The 21,775-nt window shown below is 47.9% G+C and overlaps 1 protein-coding gene and 1 pseudogene across 3 annotated transcripts; one reads left to right on the forward strand and one right to left on the reverse strand.

The window, feature by feature from the left end:
* The first annotated feature begins 7,339 nt into the window (after nt 1-7,339).
* Nucleotides 7,340-10,584, forward strand: LOC144162819 (uncharacterized; annotated as a pseudogene). The gene is made up of 2 exons (XR_013320780.1): nt 7,340-8,061; nt 8,363-10,584. The product of XR_013320780.1 is annotated as an uncharacterized LOC144162819 (transcript).
* A 1,398-nt stretch (nt 10,585-11,982) lies between these two features.
* LOC144162820 (uncharacterized) lies at nt 11,983-14,215 on the reverse strand. Of its 2 annotated transcripts, XM_077693481.1 has the most exons (4): nt 13,088-14,215; nt 12,694-12,827; nt 12,519-12,583; nt 11,983-12,340 (listed from the first exon to the last, which is right to left on the reverse strand). In XM_077693481.1, exons 2-4 carry the CDS (start codon nt 12,818-12,820, stop codon nt 12,134-12,136), a joined length of 399 nt encoding a protein of 132 aa, XP_077549607.1. In that variant the 5' UTR covers nt 12,821-12,827; nt 13,088-14,215; the 3' UTR covers nt 11,983-12,133. The 2 variants fall into 2 exon arrangements, with proteins under 2 accessions (XP_077549607.1, XP_077549606.1); XM_077693480.1 differs by lacking the exon at nt 13,088-14,215 and having other exon boundaries at nt 12,694-12,875.
* Between the last annotated feature and the right edge of the window lie 7,560 nt (nt 14,216-21,775).

Genomic DNA, 21,775 nt, shown 5'->3' on the forward strand with positions numbered 1-21,775 from the left:
GAGGGTTCAACGCTGGTTGACCACTCCCGACATGGCGTAGACACTCGAGTCACGGCGCGGGGATTAAAAAGAAGGTCCCCTTCACCCTGAGAAGTCAGAGTGGCGCTGGCTACCACCCCCAAGCACACGAAACAAATTACATTGACATAAATACCTCAGAAAGCGGAGGAGCGGCGGGAGGAATCGCCCCGCCGGTAGCGTAGTGGTTATCGCACCAGACCGGTATTCTGGAGGTCGTGGGTTCGGATCCCACCTGGCGGGCATTTTTTCTCGGCTTTCTTTCTTTCTTTCCAAATTCCTTTTCTGTTTCAATGACCTACCACAACCTCCCCTTTGCTTTCCGATGTTTTCTTCACTGCCAACCCTTATTTCTGTGTTATTTTCTACGAGCCCCTCATTGCCTATTCTGATTCGCTACATGCATAGCGAGGGCATCTGTTCTGGCAGTCTTGCTGCCATAGGGAGCTTAAGAGGGTTCAACGCTGGTTGACCACTCTCGACATGTCGCAGACACTCCAGTCACGGCGCGGGAATTAAAAAGAAGGTCCCCTTCACCCCGAGAAGTCAGAGTGGCGCTGGCTACCACCCCCAAGCACAGGAAACAAATTACATTGCCATAAATACCTCAGAAAGCGGGGGGGGGGGGGGAAATCGCCCCAATGGTAGCGTTGTGGTTATCGCACCAGACCCGTATTCTGGAGGTCGTGGGTACGGATCCCACCTGGCGGGCATTTTTTCTCAGCTTTTTTTCTTTCTTTCCAAATTCTTTATCTCTTTGAATGACCTACCACAACCTCCGCTTTGCTTTCCGAGGTTTTCTTCACTGCCAACCCTTATTTCCGTGATATATATATATATAGAGAGAGAGAGAGAGAGAGACTGAAATAAGGGTGGAAAGCAAAGGGGAGTATGCGGTAGGTCATAGAAACAGATGAAGAATTTGTTGAGACAGAAAGTGGTGAAAAAATGCCCGCCGGGTGGGATCCGAACCCAAGACCTCCAGAATGCTGGTCTGGTGCGATGACCGTACGCTATCGGCGCGGCTGTTTCCCCAGCACTTTCTCGGGTACTTATCATAAAGTATTTTTTGTTCCCTGCACTTCGGGGTGGTAAGCGCCAGCACCACCATCATATGCATCATCATCGTCATCATACCGTTTGTCTCACTCAGTGAGGCACAATGTGATATATTATATACAGCGAATCAGAATAGGAAATAAGGGGCTCGTAGAAATAACACAGAAATAAGGGTTGGCAGTCAAGAAAACCTCGGAAAGCAAAGGGGAGGTTGTGGTAGGTCATTGAAACAGAAAACAGACAAAGAATTTTGAAAAAAAAGAAAGAAAGAGGAGAAAAATAGCCCGAGGTCGTGGGTTCGGTTCCCACCTGGCGGGCATTTTTTCTCCGCTTTCTTTCTTTCTTTCCAAATTCTTTATCTGTTTCAATGACCTACCAGAACCTTCCCTTTGCTTTCCGAGGTTTTCTTGACTGCCAACCCTTATTTCTGTGTTATTTCTACGAGCCCCTCATTTCCTATTCTGATTCGCTACATGCATAGCGAGGGCCTCTGTTCTGGCAGTCTTGGTGCCATAGGGAGCTTAAGAGGATTCAACGCTGGTTGACCACTCTCGACATGTCGTAGACACTCGAGTCACGGCACGGGGATTAAAAAGAAGGTCCCCTTCACCCTGAGAAGAGTGGCGCAGGCTACCACCTCCAAGCACAGGAAAACATTACATGACATAAGTACCCCAGAAAGCGGGGGGGGGGGGGAATCGCCCCGCCGGTAGCGTAGTGGTTATCACACCAGACCGGTATTCTGGAGGTCGTGGGTTCGGTTCCCACCTGCCGGGCATTTTTTCTCCACTTTCTTTCTGTCTTTCCAAATTCTTTATCTGTTTCAATGACCTACCACAACCTCAATTTTCTTTCCGAGGTTTTCTTGAATGCCAACCCTTATTTCTGTGTTATATATATATATATATATATATATATATATATATATATATATATATATATATATATATTGGTTAACGCACCGCACCGGTTATGCGGAGATGTGGGTTCGAGTCCCGCTCCCGGAAAACGGCGGATTTTTTCTCGACTTATATTTTCGCTTATTTATCAATGAATCAAAGAAACGTGACAAGCACACGTCATTCGGCCCTATTATATATTTCGAAAAAAAGCCGAATAGCACTGGCAATGACGACTGCAACCTTGATATATATATATATATATATATATATATATATATCCCTTTTCAGATATATATATATATATATATATATATATATATATATATATATCCCTTTCTTCAGATATATATATATATCTGAAGAAAGGGAGTCCTCTTCCTGAAACGTCAGTAAACTTATTTTTATTTTCTAAGTCTTTCTCGTTTGTCTCTGTCTCTACTAACCTTATTTTTGTCGCGCTCTGTGTGAGTTTTTATCTTTTCAGTCTATATATATATATATATATATATATATATATATATATATATATATATATATATATATATATACACGCTTGATGTCCTAAGAATCATTATACATAGACAAATAGTAACCGTTGAACAGAGGGCTGATAACGTATCGCCCAGGTGGGCACGCCGCAGAGCACCTGAAGCAGGCGAGGCGAAGGAAATCGAAATGCACTGTCCGAGAGAATTTCATTTAGCCTTTTGTGCATGAAAACCAGGGTGAAACGGTGTCCGGGTAGGAAAGGCGGACATTATAAGAAAATACTGCAATGTTGATAGCGGCAGATTGCTCTTTAGCAAGTCCAGACCGTGTATTGTTTGAGATGCATAGATTGCTTGTAATCTAGCACTCGAAGCTCGTTTGAGACCGATCCCCTTCTCACATGAGCGCAAGGCTCTTGTTGTGTAAGTACAATAATCTTGAAAGAGGGTAATGGTAGAAAACCCGGAGAGGTCAAAAGGTATCCGCATCTGCATGTAAAGAGACCAGCAAGGGAGCTTTGGCATACCAAATACAAAAGAAATCTTTCTAAAAAACTACGCCAATGTAGGTTTATTGTATTACTCGAGATGTTCTTGCAGTAGGCCGCCCATGATTATTACAAATCCTCTTGGACCACTCCCAACTGTCTATCTATAATAATTAGGGCTGGAACGGGGAAGGTGAAGATCGACATCAGCTGCTGCTGCCACATGCCTTATATGAACTGTGTGATTGGTTCGTTTGTAGCACGAAAATTAACTAACGACGCTACCACGTAAGATAATTTTAAGACAATTGGATAAAGTTGAGATGCTCTTGTCATGCGTCACATGCCCACGCTCGAGCATGTGCTTCACCCAGTGCAATCTTGGTATACACAAAGAGCGCAATTCAGGTGTTTGACTCCGGTTGATATTTCTGCATGGAGGCGAAGGAGGTAGATTTTATTTTGGCAGGAACACTCTATGCCAAGTGGGGGAAGTGGGTGGGGTGTTTGTAGATTGGGACATCTCAAATACGGACAGTTCGACCCAAAACAGCTGGGCTCCTTGAGAAGGCTGGAGAGGCCGCGTGGAGTGCAGGGTGTTTACATGTTGCGCACGGAGGGCGTGGGCCAAGAGAAGCTTAGGTAAAGGTGATGTATTATCCGTGTTACGATACCGCCACCCTGTGCAACAGCTCCCAGTACAGCCGCAGCTGTCGGAGTCTGTTAGCCTCACAATGAATCACATGGTAACGGGCCCTAGTCCTTTTGCTGTACACTGAGCGATTACACTTGGTGGAACAACGCAGTCCAGTGAGAGACACAGACAATTTCTACGCATTTGTGGTGCTTTTTACTTTTTCTTTCATTTCGGTGACTCTTCAGATGACCTTGTCGCGTACAGCTACCCAGTCTCAGGCCACTCGTGCCCCCGCCTGTTATAAAGCTATTTCGGTAATATTGCGCGACAGATTATCCGTCCGGTCAGTGCTGGCTTCGCCATCACAGCTGTTATAGGGCAAAAGGGGGAGGGGTCACTCGCGTGAGGTCACCGAGGGCGCTGACGACCAGACTTCCGCGGCATTGCCTTCCTCTCGGCCCACCGGTCGCTGCCGCTTCGATGAGGTGTAGCCCACTCCGTAAACAGTCAGGGCGAGAAGTGGGGAGGAAGAGACAGCGATGAAGAGATGGTCGCTATGTTGCAGTTACACTCCATCACTCAATAATTATTTCTGCGCACCAGTTTTGTGGATGCAACGCGAATACGGGCAAGGAATAGCAATCAAGCTGGTGGGGTTGCTCTTACACCGTCTTTTTTTGTTACGTAATCTATGGCAAATAACATGGGGTTCAGTGGGTTCAGTCACCCGCGCTCCTTGTATGGGAAACTTTTCTTCCTGGTTCCTAAACCTATAAGTGCCATAGAATGTTTATTTCATTATACCTAAACACATACAAGATACAGTGGCGAGTGGCGCCAAAACGCCCAAAGCATGACAAAAAAATTTGCTTCTGTTGTAGCAGAATCATCAGAGTGTCTACCCACGCCAGTTAACACGGTATTGTAGCAGTGAGAGCCGGTGATTAGGTGGGCTTGTTTCGTCAATCGACACGTTGCGCCTTTTTGAATGATAAGGGCACAAAATAACCGCCTGAACATTGTAAGAAAACGTACGTGTAACGTGTTTAGTGCATCGCACAGATGACTACAGTTGGGACAGGTGCATCCCACCACAGCCACCACTGTTGCGACTGGCCATCGGAGCGCAGTCACCGGTGTAGCGACGTTGCCTCGCTCCGTCCGCTATCGACGCGGCGCAGAGCAGAGTGATGAAGTTCTTCAGCCGACAAAAAGTTGCAGACACATTTATATACAGTAGATACAAGGCTAACAACAGCGTTACAATGCTCGCATTAAGGCGACAGCACGTCTCAACTCGGCGCCTCCGAAAAGGGCCAACCTTGCTGTGCTTCCGGGAGGGCTTTATACCCCCAGAAGTCCGTTGTAGCAGCGAGCAGTTTGAATCGCTCCAATCAGAACTCTCGCTAGCCGAAGTTTGAATCCGACGAATGGAGGTGAAGGGGTTGCGTTCGCCGAGCCGCCACAACGGGGAAAGGGAAAGCGATATAGCGGCACCCTCCCCAGACATGTCGCTGCGCGTTTGCCGTGGGCCGTTTGTCCGAGGCATGACTCCGGCCAGCCGTGTAGAAGTTAAAAGGAGAGGCGCTTCTGCGGCGCCAGCAAGTTGGGGCCCGTCTGCCGTGGTCAGTCTGACAGAGGCGCGAATCGGCCCCGCCGTCGTGCGTCGCCAGATGAAGTGAATTTGGTCTGAGCGCTCTTGCACAACACTACTTGTTTTACGGCAAGTATAATATTTTCATGATGAGAACTGTCCTCCTCTCCTTCCTCGAGAATTCACCATTACCAGTAGTCCCGATAAATTACCTCTACTTTACGTGAGATCCAAACTAATACGGTTCATTTAGAACCCTTTTTATGAATGGCCCCTGCAGCGTGCAAATTCTGGACAGAACCAGCCCCATTGGCGCCGACCATCTGGACGTGCACAAAAGCCCCCGTAGATTTTTTTTAATTGCGCCATTTGGCCACAGGGCATAGGTAACAGGAAAGCAATATACAAAACAGAACAGGGGTACGACACAGAAGGCAAGGAAACAAAAGAAAAAAACACACAATGTCAGGCGGGCACAGAACAGGAAACTATAGAGTCAAGTTTCGGAATTAAATTCCACCAGTTTCTTCTAATGTGGGCCGTGCGTCCACCGATGAATATCGGGAGGTTGGCCTGGGCGATGCCCTGTGGGCCCCATGTGTCGAGCTCGGGTTGATTGAAGCCCTGCGCACGTCCCTAGCAAGTGTTCCAATGTCACCGCAGCAACAGGAGCAGGGCAGTAGGGGCAGGTCGAGAAGAGATCTGCAAGACTAGAAGTCTACGTTGCTCGCACAGCAGGCGTCAAAGCGACGCCCAGGCGGATTCTTCGAAGCACGACCTCTTCACGGTGGGTTAAGCCGCCAGGAAGGCCAGACCCACGCGGAGGGAGAAGGGCACGCGTGGAGCATCGAAGATTCTTCTTGATGAGTAGGGTGTCTTCCAGCGAGAGTTGCAGCAGTTATTCTTCCTCCGAATCCCTTCCACGAGCAGTGGCCAGGACACGAGCCAAGCCTCCGACCTGTGAACCAGCTTTGGCCTATACACCGGGCTAGAGGTCCTTCCCAAACCCGCGGACACCAAAACACGACAAATGAGGCCCGCCAGGACGTCATCCCTAACACAACGTGTGCGGAACAAGCACATACCCGTCCGACAATTCAACACAGGGACTCCTACATTATGAGTCCCGGGAGGCCCACGGACTGCCCGAGTTGCCATCTGGCACTCGATTTTCTTATGTATTTAAACGGGGCCCCTAGACCGAGGGCAGTCCTTGGACTGCTCACAGACTATCTAGGGCTAGTTAATGAAAAACGCCCACTAATGCTGTTGATTTTCACTGCATCCTTAGGAATGATGTCATGCTATAGATTTTTTCCGCAAGTTGGGTCAGTTTATTTACTAGAGATTTCTTAAGACATTCGGGGCTATTGCAATCATTCATTGCCTTCTTTAAGCAGACATCCTTTTTTTGGAGTATCTTTAGCCCATTTTTCTGTACCTTTAGCGCCATATTTTCTGATTTAATAAGGTACATGTTAGGGATAAACTTATATTTTCTGAAAGCGTTTGGGTGCTCCAACAGCTGTAGCCATTTCGCCAGAAAAAAGACGATGCGAACTAGTGCGATGCGAAGGCTGCGGCCTGTATTTAAAGTCCAAACCAATATCAAAGCATAAATTTGCTTCGTAAGCGGAGTGTGGAGTGGGCATATTATGATGGCCACAAGCGAGGAGAGATCACGTATTTAGCAACATTTCATGATGTAGCTGTTAAGTGTGAGTGCGTGCTTCTGTTGTAATTCCAGTACACCAGGTAGTGCTAGCGGGCCATCTATAAAAGATTATCAGCGACGGAATGTCTGACATGCACCTCAATGCAGCCGTTCGGGTACAAAAGAAAGCTATAGGCTCCGTGCGCTGGTGTTTCGAGCGAGATCGCAGCGCCACCTTACGGCGACTGTGTCGTTTTCCGGATGTGTCCGCTCGTCCGCGCCGGGTAGCCGTGCGGAGATTTCGGCGTCGTTGCGATAAAGTGGAAGTCGGAATGAGTACTTCTGTGTACTGCTGTGTTTACGGCTGTCACAACAGCTATAAAAACACCCTGGGCAAGCTTCCGAAGATCAAATTCTATCGGTTTCCCTGGAAACCGTACGAAACGGACAGACGACAACGATGGATCCGAGCAGTACGACGTGCGAGGTAAACAGTGCCTTATTACGGATTCAGAAGTCTGTCATGCTGTTTTTTTTTGCAATTGTGGTTTATATTTGGCGATCTTCTGTCTCTTCGCGTCCGCGATCAGCCCAAGCGGGGACCTGTGGCAGCCAGTGCGTGGCGAAACACGCATATGCAGCGCGCACTTCGTCGGCAACGACAAAAGCTCGGTCGCCATGCACCCAGCTTACGTCCCAACAATCTTCCCGGCGTGCTACGGTGGACGAGACGGCGGCCTGGGTGACACAAAACTGGAGAGATTCCAGAGGCAAGTACCGCCGGCTGAACCACGGACGGTTTGGACGTGCTCCCGAGCACGTCTGACCGGCCGCGGCTAAACAAAATAAGCGTAAATGCGTGCGTTAATCATGTTTGGTAAATGGCAGTGTGAACGGCCTTTTTTTTTTTTTTTTTTGTCGCAGAACGTCTTCTCCCCTGCACATTAGTATGACGTTTTGCTCATGTTTTGGCGATGCGTATATTTGTTCGTTCTCCAGCGTTCCGATGCTCATCGCTGCTTACGACTTTCTAGGTCTGAGCGTCGAGCTTCTGCCCGTGTAACAGCGGTTGCGTCGAGTACAGACATCGCGACAGATGCTTCGTTGCCGCAGGGAGATGGGACACGGGACTTTGCTGAAGATGCTGAAAGTGAACACTTGCTTTCCTTTGTTGTCAGTGAAGCAGCGTCAGCACAAGAAAGCACGAGCTCCGTATCTGTGGTGAGCCGCCTACTTGCTTCTTTTTATGATTACACTTTGCGAACGTCGGTTCCTGGTACTCTGCTTCCAGTTTGCACCAAAATCACGGAACTTTGTTTGTTTATTTTTTCTCTAACTTTGTTATTTCATCTGTCACGAGTGAGGAGGCTTTCATTGTTGTCTTAAATCAACACACTTTTACTTAGTGGCACTGTGATAATCACACTGCTCCACTGTTTTTATTTGACTTTGGCAGCATGATTGCCGGTTTATTTGATTACCTTCAGAGATGTCACGTCAGCATGTGCAACATCTTTTGCAGATGACTCAGACCGACGGAGATTCGTGCAAAGGCGCCTGCAACATCTTCCTGTCAGTGACGTCGAATGGCACAGCATCGACCCAAGTGTGCCATGTTGGCAGTGAAGATTGTGCTACTCAGGTAGATGTTATTCCGAAGCGTACAGTAGCTTGTGGCGATGAGGAGCGAAGCTGTGTGTTTACTGGGTACAGGTCCCTAAATGAAAGGGAAGATTCCTTTACGGAGCTGTGTGGCGTAAGTGCCAATGCATTTGCACTCCTCTTGTCACTGTTGGCACCGCTAGTGGTTAGAAGTAGTGATGTGCCTATTTCTCAAAAGCTCGTTATTTTTTTAATGAAGATGAAGCTGGGCCTGTCTTTTGCCAGCATCGGTGTGTTATTCGGCATCCACCGGACAACGGCAAGTCGAATATTCTATTTCATATTGAGCAACTTGCTGAGGGCCATGGAGAGGTGGATACCTGAGCCACCGACCGCTGTAGTGCAGGCAGCCATGCCTCCTTGCTTTAGGGTGCACTACCCAGAGTGTCGGTTTATTATCGACTGCACCGAGCTAAGGACGGAGGAGCCTCCCACCATCGAACAGCAGAGGGCATTGTTTTCCCACTACAAGGGCACCTACACCTTGAAGTTCCTTGTTGCAATCCTCCCAAACGGAACGGTCACGTTTGTGTCCAAAGCATATGGGGGCAGAGCTTAGGATACATACATCACAGTGGACTCGGGTTTTCTCGACCGAGTGGAGCCGGGAGATGTCGTGTTGGCTGACAAAGGCTTTCCTGGAATCAGGGCACCACTGCAAGGGCAAAAGGCCGTTCTAGTTTTGCCACCTTTTTCGAAAGGCAATGCCCAATTCACGCACGAGGAAATGCTACAAACGTATCACGTGGCTCAAGTTCGCATACATGTGGAGCGCGTCATCCAACGCATAAAATTGTTCAACATTCTAAATGTAAGGGTGCCAATTGACTTGGTACCCTACATGAGTGACATCATGCGCATGTGCTGCATACTCACAAACCTTCAGGCCCCGGTAATAAAGGAAGGTTCTGAGTGATGATGGTACGAGTGAAGAAAGTCCCCGTAAAGTTTTCATGTGCAGTATGCGACACGTTGTGGTTGATTGGTAGTGGGGCTTAATAAACTGAAGCTAGACCTGGGCTATGAGGTGCCTGCCAACGCCCATCCTTGATTGATTGTAGGGTTTAACGCGCCGACGCAACGCAGGCGATGAGGCGCGCCGTAGTGGAGGGCTCCGGATTAATTTTGACCACCTGGGGATCTTTATCGTGCGCCGAAATCTCGCCCACACGGGCGTTTTTGCTTTTCGCCTCCATCAGAAAAGCGACCGCCACGGCCGGGAATCGAACCCGCGACCTCGTGCTCAGCAGCGCAACGCCGTAGCCACTGAGCCACCGCGGCGGCGCAACGCCCATCCTACGAACTCGAAAATGCTGGGCGCCCTGCCAGTTTCATTACGCGAGGGACCCAGGTTCTATTCTGACCACAGGAGGCATTTTTTTTTTGAAGCGCACGCTCCCAACACCTGCTTGCGGAATCATTGCCTCCACGCCACTTTCTCTCACACTTCTCGGCTAGCATGTGTCCCCTCTCCACTTAGCCCAGTGGAGTTTTTTTTTAACATTCAATATGGCGAGAGCTCAAGCTTGATCAGCTCTGCAGTTAAAAATCTCACCAAGTTCCAAGCATCCGTGCCCGACCCAACCCTTGGTCACGTTCTTTTGCTGAAGTGTCACAGGGGCCAATATTTGTTACTCAACAGTATTTCCAGAAAAGGGCGGCGTCAGCCATGCCAAAGATTTAGCAAGTGATCAGTGGTGTTGCTTGTTAGTAGTTTGTACAAAACCGTTCAGTTCGAGATGTGTTGTAAATAAATAAAAAAGCGTGGAAATTTTTCTCCCCCCCCCCCCTCACCTCTGGCTGTATTTCCTTAATACTGCCCTGGCAAACATGGCAGGTATGGGTAGCAATTACAACAGCCTTGAAACTGCTATGCTGTGGGTTCAGTTCCAGACACTGTAACACGCATGCCTTTAATAAAAGACCATTTATGAATGCTTGTGAGCTGCTTTATTTGTTTTGTTGATTCATGAACATTCCTTTTTAGGCAGCCTGGTTTTTGTCTGCAAAACAGAACATAAGCCACCTTGCATTGACTATTTACATCCTACAAAACAAAGGCAGCATATAAATATAGGCATTTTTTCTATCCTATAATACAAAATTGCAACAAGCAAAAAGAAGATGGCACGGTGAACATGACTTAGATACGAGTTTTTTTAGCCTAGGTACATCAGGACAAAGGAATGAGATGACTCTAAAGTACACGAACTTCACTGAAGTTTCGGTTTTCACTCATTTTTCAAACAGCATCCAACACTGCGAATGAGTGAAGTGAATGAGAACTTCACTGAATGAGCAATTCTATGGCATTCGACAAAGCGACAACAGGTACTGGAAGGACTAGTGATCACATTGCACTGGCATCATGCAGCCTGATGGATGTCAAAAACAAATACCAATAGGCCAGTTTACTTTCAATCTCCCCAGCCCACAATCAGCGGTAGAAGGTAATAAAAAAACAAGTGTGGGGCAAGACAAATAAGGTATGGCTACAGAGTCCCTAATTTCTTTGCAGTGCAAGACTCGCTGCAAAAGTGCACGTACAAGGCAGCATGATATGCTTCACATGAATGCAAAAAAACAAAGGCACAGACAATTAGTCATCTTTTGTGCTAATTTTCTATTGTTTGTGCCTCTTCAAAAGGATGGAGATAAAACACAATACTATGCTATTATGGCAGGATCAAACTAGTAAATAATAAATTCACAAGACTGATGGCTCAACAAAGGCAGTTTTCATAGCGCATTAAATGTGCAGCTACGAAGAACTCGTTCCAGGAACACAAGAGAGTAGATCCCAAAATGGGGCAAGAAACAACATCCTGAAAGCCTCAACATGAAATGCCAAATGGGAAGAGGAATTACTAAAACAATTCACGAAAGGACTAGACTGGTAGCTTAACATAAAAACACAATGCAAGTTAGGTTCATTCGCAAGATTGCCTTGTTAGAATTACACTGACACCACTTTTGACGCAAACTTCAGTCAAATAAGCTATGTAATTAGGAAAAAAAGAATGGCCATGTGACCCATTAGCTTATTTCCAACACTAGAACTTGTGACTTATTATGGACAGCCGGTTGCAATTGGCTGAGACCGACGAAATCCAATAGTTCGCAGAATGCGCTATTTGAAAGGGCACATTCTTTTCATAACAGCAAGAATGGTGAGGTTAACAATGGAAGTTACGAACAAACATGTAAACACAGAATAAAACTAGTATTTTTTTCATGTCCCCTTTAGGTCGTCCCATAGCATGCTGGGAAGCAAATCTGAAATGCCAACGTAATGCAGAACGGATTTCTTTGCAGGCACACATTAATAACCTAGCTGGTCATTTCACACAGTGCACTACCCGTGCCATCAGAGGCAGAGTGCTGGCCTTTCTAGCTAGCAATGTCAGATCACTGAAAAAAAAAAAAATCCTAACCGTGGTGTGTTTGACGCTTCATTATAGCCCGAATTAGGTAAGTGAAATAAAACCATTCCAGCTTGGGAATGTACTCGGCCAAAAAGGCGTCATCTTTTTCAACCACAACTGCAATACTCTGCTGTGACGAGTACACGAATAACAGCGCACTGTTTAGCCTAAGTACATAGAGCATTACCATAATCTGAGTGTAATACTCATGCGTTTTTTTTCAACGTGAGCTGCCCATTCACGTAACGTATGAAAGACACGAAGCTTTCTTCTTTCTCCGGGTTCAAGAGCAGGCTGTCCTTGAGGAGGTACGGGCACTTGATTTCTACAAGTTGAGTTGTGCTGCCTGTTGAAATGATGCCGTCTGGGCTGCAGCAAAGCCATGGTTGGTCGGGGTCGACGACCAGGCCAACCTGTTAAAAAAGTGAGAACAGCACAGAGTGAGCTTTTACAGTTTTTGCGCGCTTAGGGCAATGAAGACGATACTAAACAATGTGCTGTTCTAAACATCACGAACCAAACATAAATCAGCACACCTCCAGCCTTATTTGTGGCCCGTGCACTTGAAACGACAAATTGATCTGTATTTACCTGTTGCACGGGTATGCCGAGTGCCACCTCCAGCTCCTGCCTCGCAATGTCTTCCGTATCCATCCCTGCAGCAGCACATGCAGCAAGAAATATTTCGTAACCATCAGAAGTAAGTGCTACTAAGAAACTGAATGAAGTGCACTTTAAATTAAAAACCAATTGGTGTTAAATTTACCGTGTGAGGTGGCGCGGGACCAAAACGACTTGTGTGACGCCATGGAGGAGGCTAGCGTCTCGTAGTTTCCTCTGCGAGTTTTCACTCTGTGAGCATTCGAGCTGCTTATACGGACCTGCCGTTCCATGTGCCACCTGCATAAACAAATTTTCTTGATGAACATGGTGTGCAAACAAACTATTTTAGTAGAAAAAAAAGTAAATAACAAACCTCCGTACTGCTGCCTGGCCCTTTGTTATAAAGGCTATTTCAACAATCTCATCGAGATTTTTTTTTACGAACTTGTCGTAAAACATTTTTTCTTTTTTTGTCAATGTGACATCCATGTGCAGCTGCCTCACCCTGAGTGGGGAGGTTGCAGCCACCTCCATCATGACGCAGAGGCGTCGCTCACCACAAATCATAGTTGTTATGAAATTCTGGTAGGAGCCGTTTTCTTCAGAAGGCACAATTTGGCCCTCTTCCTCGACTGGGCTGTCTTGAGGTTGTAGCACACGGGCTAAAGAACAGGTTACACCCGGGAACGCCTGGAGAACTGCGGCTGGATCCACAGGCTGGAGGGTAGGTACTGGTAGTGGCCGGCCTGCACCAAAGTTTAGACGCTAAGGGTCGATCGCAGTAGCGGGCGCACAATACGGCTGGCGCCTCGCAGGCGTCGCGAGTCACTCCCCCCTAACCAACACTCCGTTGTTAGCAAACAACCGTGCAGTGCGCCACACAGCTACCGTCGTGATATGCGTGCCGTACTCGCACGCGGCCCGAAATCTCACTCCTTCCCCGCGGTTTCAAGCTTCACCCTGGCTCCGTTTCCTGCCCTTGCATAACATTATCTTCCCCCTGCGCCCTCATTTATTGCCTACTTTCCTTACAGCCAAACTGCGTTAATCAAGCACTCCGCCAGCACCGGGTCGACGCGCGCGCGCTGTCTGGGCGCATTGGCCTACGAGAACGGCATTGCACGGCGCCTGACTGTTGCCGAGCTTCACGAGTACGGCACGCACATAACGACGGCCGTCTTCGGGCCGCAAGACGGACGACGCCTGCGAGGCGTCAGCCGCAGGCGTCGTCCGTCTACGATACAAACGTAGGAATGCTGATAAACAGCCTTACTTGGAAAAAGCTCCTCGACAGACTTCTTCGCGTCAAGCGTAGGTCGAGCTGACGGCTTCCTCCATTCACACGGCACGTCCGTGCACGAAACGACATCGTGCTCGTTGATGTAAATAGCCACCGCGGCAGCATGCTTGCACCAGCCGCGGCAGCCGGCTTTACAACCGCAGCTTGCCCCGACTATCTGCCTTGGGTTCGCTGAAATCTTGATAAAATGCAGCAGTGTGTTAGAGTGTTTAGAACGAAACTCATTCCCAATTATATTACTCACCTCCAACCGAACGTCGTAGTCGACACCTTTCATTTGCGCGACGCACTTTCCGAGAACGTCAGACGGTCCGGCCGCGCTCGCCAACTCTTCCCGGACGCCGTAAACATGGTTTGCGGCGAACAGCTTGCGACCACGCTTGACGCTTTTCTTCTTGAAAAACGTGTCAATATTGCCAATGCTTTTGAAGCCACAATACAGCACGCGTTCCATAGAGCTGCTGGCCATTGCGCCGTAGCACTGGCCGTAGCTTCGCTTCGGCCGAAGGAGCACGGGATGCGCGAACATCCGGAATATGCCCGGCGTGGCCGGAGGGGGCGCTGGTTGTTAGTCGCCGATGTCGCCACCATACCAGCGCACGGAGCCTATACAACTTCCTCAAAAACTTCACAGTTGAAGAAAAATGGCAGCATCTCCACTACGGGGATGATGGCAATAGTGCGGAGTGCGGGTACTTGATATGACATCCAAGTTGCTCCCCGAGTGACAACCGATTTGCGCCTCGACCGGATATCGATTTAAGTCGTGAATTGAACCTTCATAATTCAGCCTTCACCTCACTTCTTTACTTCTTCCTTGCAACGGAGCAAAATGGGCTCTTTCTGTTACCTTTCGTCCTATCTCTTCTCCCGGATTTAGTGAATGGCTTTGTCTGCAATTACGCCGAGACCAAGTTTTCCAGGAGCATTTCGGTCTTCTTGACATTCTCTTTTTAAAATTGTCCTAACTGCCCCACTGAGAAAATACCAGAAACCGCAACTGCGCCCGTTTTTTTCTCCTTTTTGTTGGTTCATCCAAAAACACACAGAAAATAATTAACACTTAATAAAAGTAAGGAATCGGAACCGAAATACACATGCGGAGATCGGAACCGAGATACACATGCGGGGATAAGCTTCCGAAGACGACTGGGCGTAGCCACTTTAAATTGATTCTGTTTTACACAGCTATTGTTAAGTAGGTTGTAAAAACCCAAACAAGATACCGCAGGCACCGAACAAGTTCCTAAAAAGAAATGAAGTCTCAAAATTTGTTTGTTTTAACGGGAATAACACAATTTTTCTAGCTCTTCGAGTTCTACCATTCTAGCATAAAGGACAAAGAATAGAATTTTTCCTGCCATCCGCTTGGCCATTCAGATCTGACGTACTTTTAAACCTACGGTTAACCTCTACACACGGGGCAATGAGCGTGTTGTAAGGACATACTCAGGTATTCTAAAAGTGCTTCCGATATTCCTAAGGTGTGGTACTAAAGTTGTGCTAATTTCAAAATGCCCCTGAGAGCCTTTGCCTAGTCGGCTACTTCTGTACTACCCCTGTCACAAGGGAACTTTCTATCCGGATTGAAGGGAAGCGCGATTGAATTTTCGAGCGTGCCCGACGCACCGCCAATGCTACACGGCACGTTTCAATAACGATGAAGTGGCACCCGTTAAACTCACGTACGCCATGTGGCACCGAAAAATGGGCTTCGCGCCCGGCGTCTGGGAGATTTCCGTAGTCGTAGGCATACGTAACTATATAAATGTTGCCTCACAATTATTTGGATGAAGTTATTAAATACAATTTGGGGCATTAGTTGATGTCAACTTCTGTGCGATTACTCAGCGGGAACAAGAGTATCACCGCTTTCGCCTGTTCGCGCTTGGAAACCTTTATAGTATTTTGGAAAGGAGGATTTGGTTTAAGCAGGATCGGGCTCGATCGCAATTGAAACTGCCGTGTAGCAGCGACCGATGCGGACCGACTCAATCGCGATTCAAAGAGCGCGTATAACAGGGGTATTACTTACCAAGACAAAAAACTCCTGCCCAGAGTGGGTGCCCTAATATTTTGCCGTTAAATATTAGGTCTGTCACTTTATAAGAATAAGGAACGATGATACGTTTGTTGCTGAAACTATAAAGTACTTGTACAATGAATGTCACTGTGCGCGGGTGAGAATCTTCTCTTTCGTATTGAGCAGACAGAAATCTCTTTCGCATATCAACCCACCGGTTAGCAACAGGAATTTGTATGGGTAGGAATAATAATGCCATTTTCCCACAAGGCATGCTCCAGGACATGACAATGAGGCGTGACGTATGTAATCACAGTCGGATTTATTTTTACATGCAGGCCAGCAGATACACATATGCACTGTCAAGCACCGAACTACGCTTGTTTGGTAGAGCCCTATTTTCGGTCAGCGTCCAAGAAGAAAATCTTTCGAGAAAATTCGACGTGCTCTAGGGAGACGGCAGAGCCGCTTGTTGCGCTTTATCAATTGTGTTGCGTTTGACCAGCAGTTCCCTCGTCTCTTGGAAAGCAAGTGCATAGTCACGGGACTTCAGCCTGGACGATAAGTCCAGCCACACTCCAGCGTGCACCTTTCGGTCTGACAGCAGGACAGACCAGTAGAAGCGAGCGTCCAGGGTCCGCGCGACTTCTTGAATGGCCTTCCCACGTGCAACAACCTGCCAGTGCATGAAGATGCAATCGCCGACTAAAAGGCAGCTTCCGTTTGATTCTCGAGAGGGTTCGTAGAAGTACAAGCGACTAATGTCGACGTGGCCTACTCCCTGGAGCAGCGCGAGGTCTCCGGTCACGTACGCGTCGTCCTGTGTTGACCGGGAAGAAGAAACGCGAAATTGTGGAAACATTCGCACCTTTGCGTAATTCCAGCTTCAACTGTTTGTATGGATGAAAAGACGTTTTTGGGGGGCAAGGGAAAGTGTGGAATGGAAAGCGGCGCAAAGAGAAAGCAGTTCCATTTATTGTGGAAGCTACCAAAATTTGGAGTAGTCGTTCGCCAGACGGGCTGTGGCGCCATCTGGGGACTAGTTTCAGTATCAGCCTGGCGTTGTTAGCGAAAGCTGTCAAAAGAGGGCGGCGAAGCCCCAGAAAAAGTAAGGTCCCTGAAAGAACTAAGGTAGCGCCAACTGCTCCCTCCTTCTCCGCTGCCCTCCTCTTTTTTCTCTCCCCTCACCCGCGGCGCCGCCGTCCCTTTAACTCCGCGGCGGGGCCTCCATATTTGTTGGCCACTTGAGAGCAGACGCCCTCGCTACGCTTCAGGGCGCTCGCTGCAGTTTGCTCTTGTTTTCGCGCCGAAATCGCTCTTTGGTAGCATTTATAGGATTTCTAGAGCCCCGTTTTACCAACACGCACTGAGTGATAGTGTTTTGTTTTATATTTTTGTCTACAAGGGGATATTTGCGGGGCGGATGCCGCTGGCGCATACGCACAGCGCGGTTTTTGTTTACGTGTGCGGCATTCTGTAACACCTCAGGATAGCTCGTGAATGCGAAAGGATCGAGCGTGGACATTTCAAACTGCTCGGTTATGGTAGTTCCGTTCTTGCATTCGCGTGACTGTGGTCGTGCAATCACTGCACAGAGGTCTTGCGCACGGTTCGCGGCAGTATACAGTGCGCTTCATTCGCAAATGCCGTAGTTCGAGCGCTGCGCTGGCGTCCTTGCACTCGCCTTTCTTGCGATAATTGTGTATCCTCAGCGGCGTTCACTCTGCGCCCGCTTTTACTAACGACCTACAGCCTACCTTAATTACGCGCAGTTTAGAGTGCTTTGCCGTTTTTGTAGAAATGTTTCCTTCACCTTCATGTCGTTATAGGCTGCTGTGAGTAGACTAAAAACATACACATGCTGTTGTGCGTGTGTGCACGTACATCGACGTGAAAAGCCCCTGCTTCCCCGACTTCGCAGCCGGATACACTAAACTACACTCGCGGCCGTACGTTCATGTGCGAACCTAGTGAAAAACGCAGACTTGTAATTCTGGGAATACGCGCCAGAGAAGACTGCGATCCATCGATCGAGTAAACTGAAATTACAGTCCCTCTAGGTACAAATTATGTAACTAGTTACTGCAGTTAATTAATCATGCAATACGTTTTTTCACCGGGCGCGGTCGTTTACAGCCGTTATTAATGGAGGCGCCTGGACAGAATTGTTTCGTGCTGGGATATATTCTGGCAGATTTGTACATTGCACTAACACAGGGATGAAGAAGAATTTGGATTTTATTGGCGCAGCAGCCAAATTTGGCTATAATGCGCCAGACACAAGGTAAATATTTTGAACACACAACGGTAAAAGGCTCATGTAAAAATCATGTAAACTGGTAAAATCAAAGTTTCTGTAAAAGCTTGAGTGCACTCAAAAATTTAAAAACCGCTCAAGAAAAAATGATGTAACATGGTAATATCAAAGTTTGTCTAAAAGCTTGATGGCACTCAAAAATTTAAAAACCTGTTCCAAGGGAACCAGGGGTTCATCGCCAAGCAGTAAAGCAGGGTGCAATGGAATCTGAAATTTGTAAAAGTGGGAAAAAAATTCCCGACGTTTGTTTTCGTAACTAGGACACTCTATAAGTATGTGTATTACTGTAAGGCGCTTCCCACATTGCTCACATTCTGGAGGGTCTTCTCCCAGCAATAGGAAGTTGTGGGTCAAGCGCGTGTGCCCAATTCTTAGGCGACATAACACCACCTCTACAAATCTTTCTGGGATACACCCGAAAGAAATTCGAAAGAGGACCAATGTCACGATGATTATCAAGAGAAAACAATAGATCACAAAAATGAATTGGTGCCAGCAAATAGATATTTTATTGGAACAAACGTCCGTAATGACGTCGTGCAGGTGGCTTGTGCTGCTGACGTGGCTTCCCGTGAGAAAAAATGTTGGGAGTGGCATTTGGGTTTAGTTTTTTTAACGCCAAGCTTCTCCAATATCCGTTGCTCAAATTGATCCGTGAAATAATCCTATTGAGAAGGGAAAAGAAATGTCGCCACCGAGTTTGATTTGCGCCACAAACACTCCGCAAATATAGGCAATAATGCATTGCAGAAGGGAGTTAGTGACTGTTCTACCGTAGCATGGTCAAATTCGTGTTCGCGCATCTGCTCAGTGCCGCGTCCGCTCAACTCGCTACACTAAACCCGTTTAGCAAGCGCTTTGCTGGACAAAAATACGTCTGCTGAAAATAATATAGTCGCCCAGTGTGTTTTGGTTCAAATCGCAATGACTGGATACGCTGCGCCATTGACTACTAAGATGAAGTAAGCGCGCACACTGCAAATGTACGGCATCACGTGCAATGCAAACGTAAGTCGTAATTAACGTTCCTCTGTGCATACACGGAAGAAAGGGCGTACAGCCGTTACGGTGCGAATATGCATTTGAAGTGCTCATTCAAACGTTCGCGAATTTATTAAAGCGATAACAGAAATTGCGCATCAAACGTACGTCAACGGCGCGGTCACTATATTAGCTGACCTTAAATTGTTTTACCTAGCCGCAATTTTTTTTTCTCGCAACAGCCTCAATTTGCGCCGCACCGACCAAGCCCATATTACGCAGCAAATCACTCCGATGTCATAACAACGGGATTAACCCGGGTCATAACCCATGTCATAACCCGGGTAGCTAACACACAAAACATGACTTCACGCCAAAAAGAGCGTACACGCACTCGGAACGCACACAATACATGGTCAGACGCAAGCTGCCGTCGGCCAAAACAAGCATGAATTCAGGTGAACAATTCTCGCGTCACAAAACCCTTACGACAACTGACTGAACATGCTACGCCGCTGATATTGATGCTGGAAGTTAAGCGCGCACATGACAAATACACGGCCTCTTATCCAAACCAAAGCTTACGACGGGACGAACTCGGCGCTGCGCGCAATGCCTACTCAGAACAAAGCGTGGACGACGGTCGCGAAGGGAATACGCATTTCTTCGTAAGTGACCGCTCAAGCTCGCGCAGAATTTAACAGAGCAAGAACAAGCATTCAGAAACTTACCTCGCAAAAGAGTGATGGTAGCGTCGGCCTGAAGTATGCCCGTTCAAATCTATGCAACCAAACTTTTCTCCTTTCTGCGTCGCGTTTCCCGGACGGAATAACGAAGTCTTGTGCCCTGCCTGACGATATTCGCGCTGCCTAAGGCACAACACATCGACACCGAGAAGCAACCTAAAACGACACCGGTGCGACATTTTTTGGAAGCGAGCAGCTAATTCCGGTACTGAAGCACGGTGGCGACGGTGGCTCGGAAGCCAGCAATGGCGTCGCAGCGGCGGCGTTGCGCAATGTCCCAGCCGGCGAGGCATCGGCGAGGCGACCCGGCGGCGGAGCAAAAAAAACAAAACCACGTGACTTTTCCCTTGGCCAATGGCGCGCGGCGTTCGCCGGCGAAAAAGAAAATGGCAAAAAACGAAGTAAGAGAGGAGCGCGGGCGAGGGCGAAAGGCGGCGAGATCTAAAGATGGCGCTACCTTAGTAATTTTAGGGACCTTAAGAAAAAGGCCCACCAAGAGGCCGTCTGATTGATTTTTCATTAAGGGCAATAATGCGATATTTCATGGCGTTTTTCCTATTTTATATTACCGTGTACTTTTTGTCGCCAAGCAAAAGCAACCTCCGTGGCAGTGGCGCAGCACAGAGACCACCCCCGACACTTACCATGTGAGTAACGTGAGGTTCGGCGGCCTGATGGGGCCGAAATGAGCTTAGTTACGCGAGAGAGCAGGTTCTATAGGCCTCCTGCGCTGGAGTTTTGGCGACATGCAGCGCCCCTAGCGGCCGACGCCTCTGGGTAGTACAAAAGCAGACGACCCTCGCCGCCCTCCATGTGTCTTAAATTACAAGCCAGATAGAAAGTTGGTTGTGGCGCTTCGTGGCGTGTTTAAATGACGTGATACTGTATGAAATAGCCCTTAAAGTAGTTGCCGAGGCTAAACAAAATAATATCCGCTAAAAGAAGCCGATTTGCCGGCTTTCTTTTGAGCGAGATGTCGCGGTGGTCGCGGCGTGGGACAGTATCGCCAGGTCGGGTGGTTTAACTGTTTGACGACAGTTAGTTTTTTCTTCTTGGGTGCGGTCGACAAAGGAAAGTTCACGAGTAGCATAAACACGGAACGCTTCTCATCCTATATCCTGAGCTAACTGCAAAAGGTTGCTTCAGCGGGAGCATGCAAGCGAACGCAAGAATTGCGCAGTCGACTCAGCTGACACTGCTGGCCTGGCACCGCCTTTGAAACGAGTGGAAATTTTGTTTCGTATTTTCGCAAAATAAATGATTCTTGCGTAATGTTTAACGCCGCACGATTTACGAACGGCAGGGTACATATATACTAGCGAGTAGGTGGGGCAATAGCGCCAAATAAACAAATTAAAGGACGCAAAACATGCATCAAATCACACGCCCGCTGCCTGCAGAGATGTGTACTTCTATAACATCACATAACACAGCCGCATACACGCCGCGGGGCCCCGAATATTTACATACGATCATCACTGACTGTGTTGGTTTTCTAGTGCAGGGGTCGTCGAATCTGAACGCCGACACGAACAGAGAACAGAGACAAGAATAGAGAATTGGCGTCCTCCAGTTGAATTCCCCCCCCCCTATCTTCACACTTCGCCAGATTATTGTGAAATATTATTAGAAATTCACTGAATTTTTTCTCTTTGCATTCAAAGCCCCCCTCCTGCTCCTCCCCCCCCCTCCTCCCCCCGATTTGCCGTCCAGCCCTCCGCCTTGTTGGCTGCATGGTACTTGGCCGTGGCTGACCCTCATTCTAGGCTATTAAGTGCGAACTGGGAATGCATGCTGCAAGAGCGTAATTAAGTAAAGTGAGAGCAAACAAGGAAAGCGAGCGGCCTTTTAGTTCTCCCGACCACTTTGTTTTACGGC

The sequence above is a fragment of the Haemaphysalis longicornis genome, unplaced genomic scaffold, assembly GCF_048455015.1.
Source record: "Haemaphysalis longicornis isolate Haplotype H1 unplaced genomic scaffold, Haemaphysalis longicornis Haplotype H1 scaffold_12, whole genome shotgun sequence".
Lineage (NCBI taxonomy): Eukaryota > Metazoa > Arthropoda > Arachnida > Ixodida > Ixodidae > Haemaphysalis > Haemaphysalis longicornis.

What these genes read in the sequence shown, in the direction of transcription:
- LOC144162820 (XM_077693480.1), bottom strand. Translation starts at nt 12,856, where the DNA reads ATGTTCATCAAGAAAATTTGTTTATGCAGGTGGCACATGGAACGGCAG. An exon ending in GTCCCGCGCCACCTCACACG is followed by an intron (nt 12,584 to 12,693) that starts GTAAATTTAACA and finishes GTGCTGCTGCAG; the next exon opens with GGATGGATACGGAAGACATT. An exon ending in TCGGCATACCCGTGCAACAG is followed by an intron (nt 12,341 to 12,518) that starts GTAAATACAGAT and finishes CTTTTTTAACAG; the next exon opens with GTTGGCCTGGTCGTCGACCC.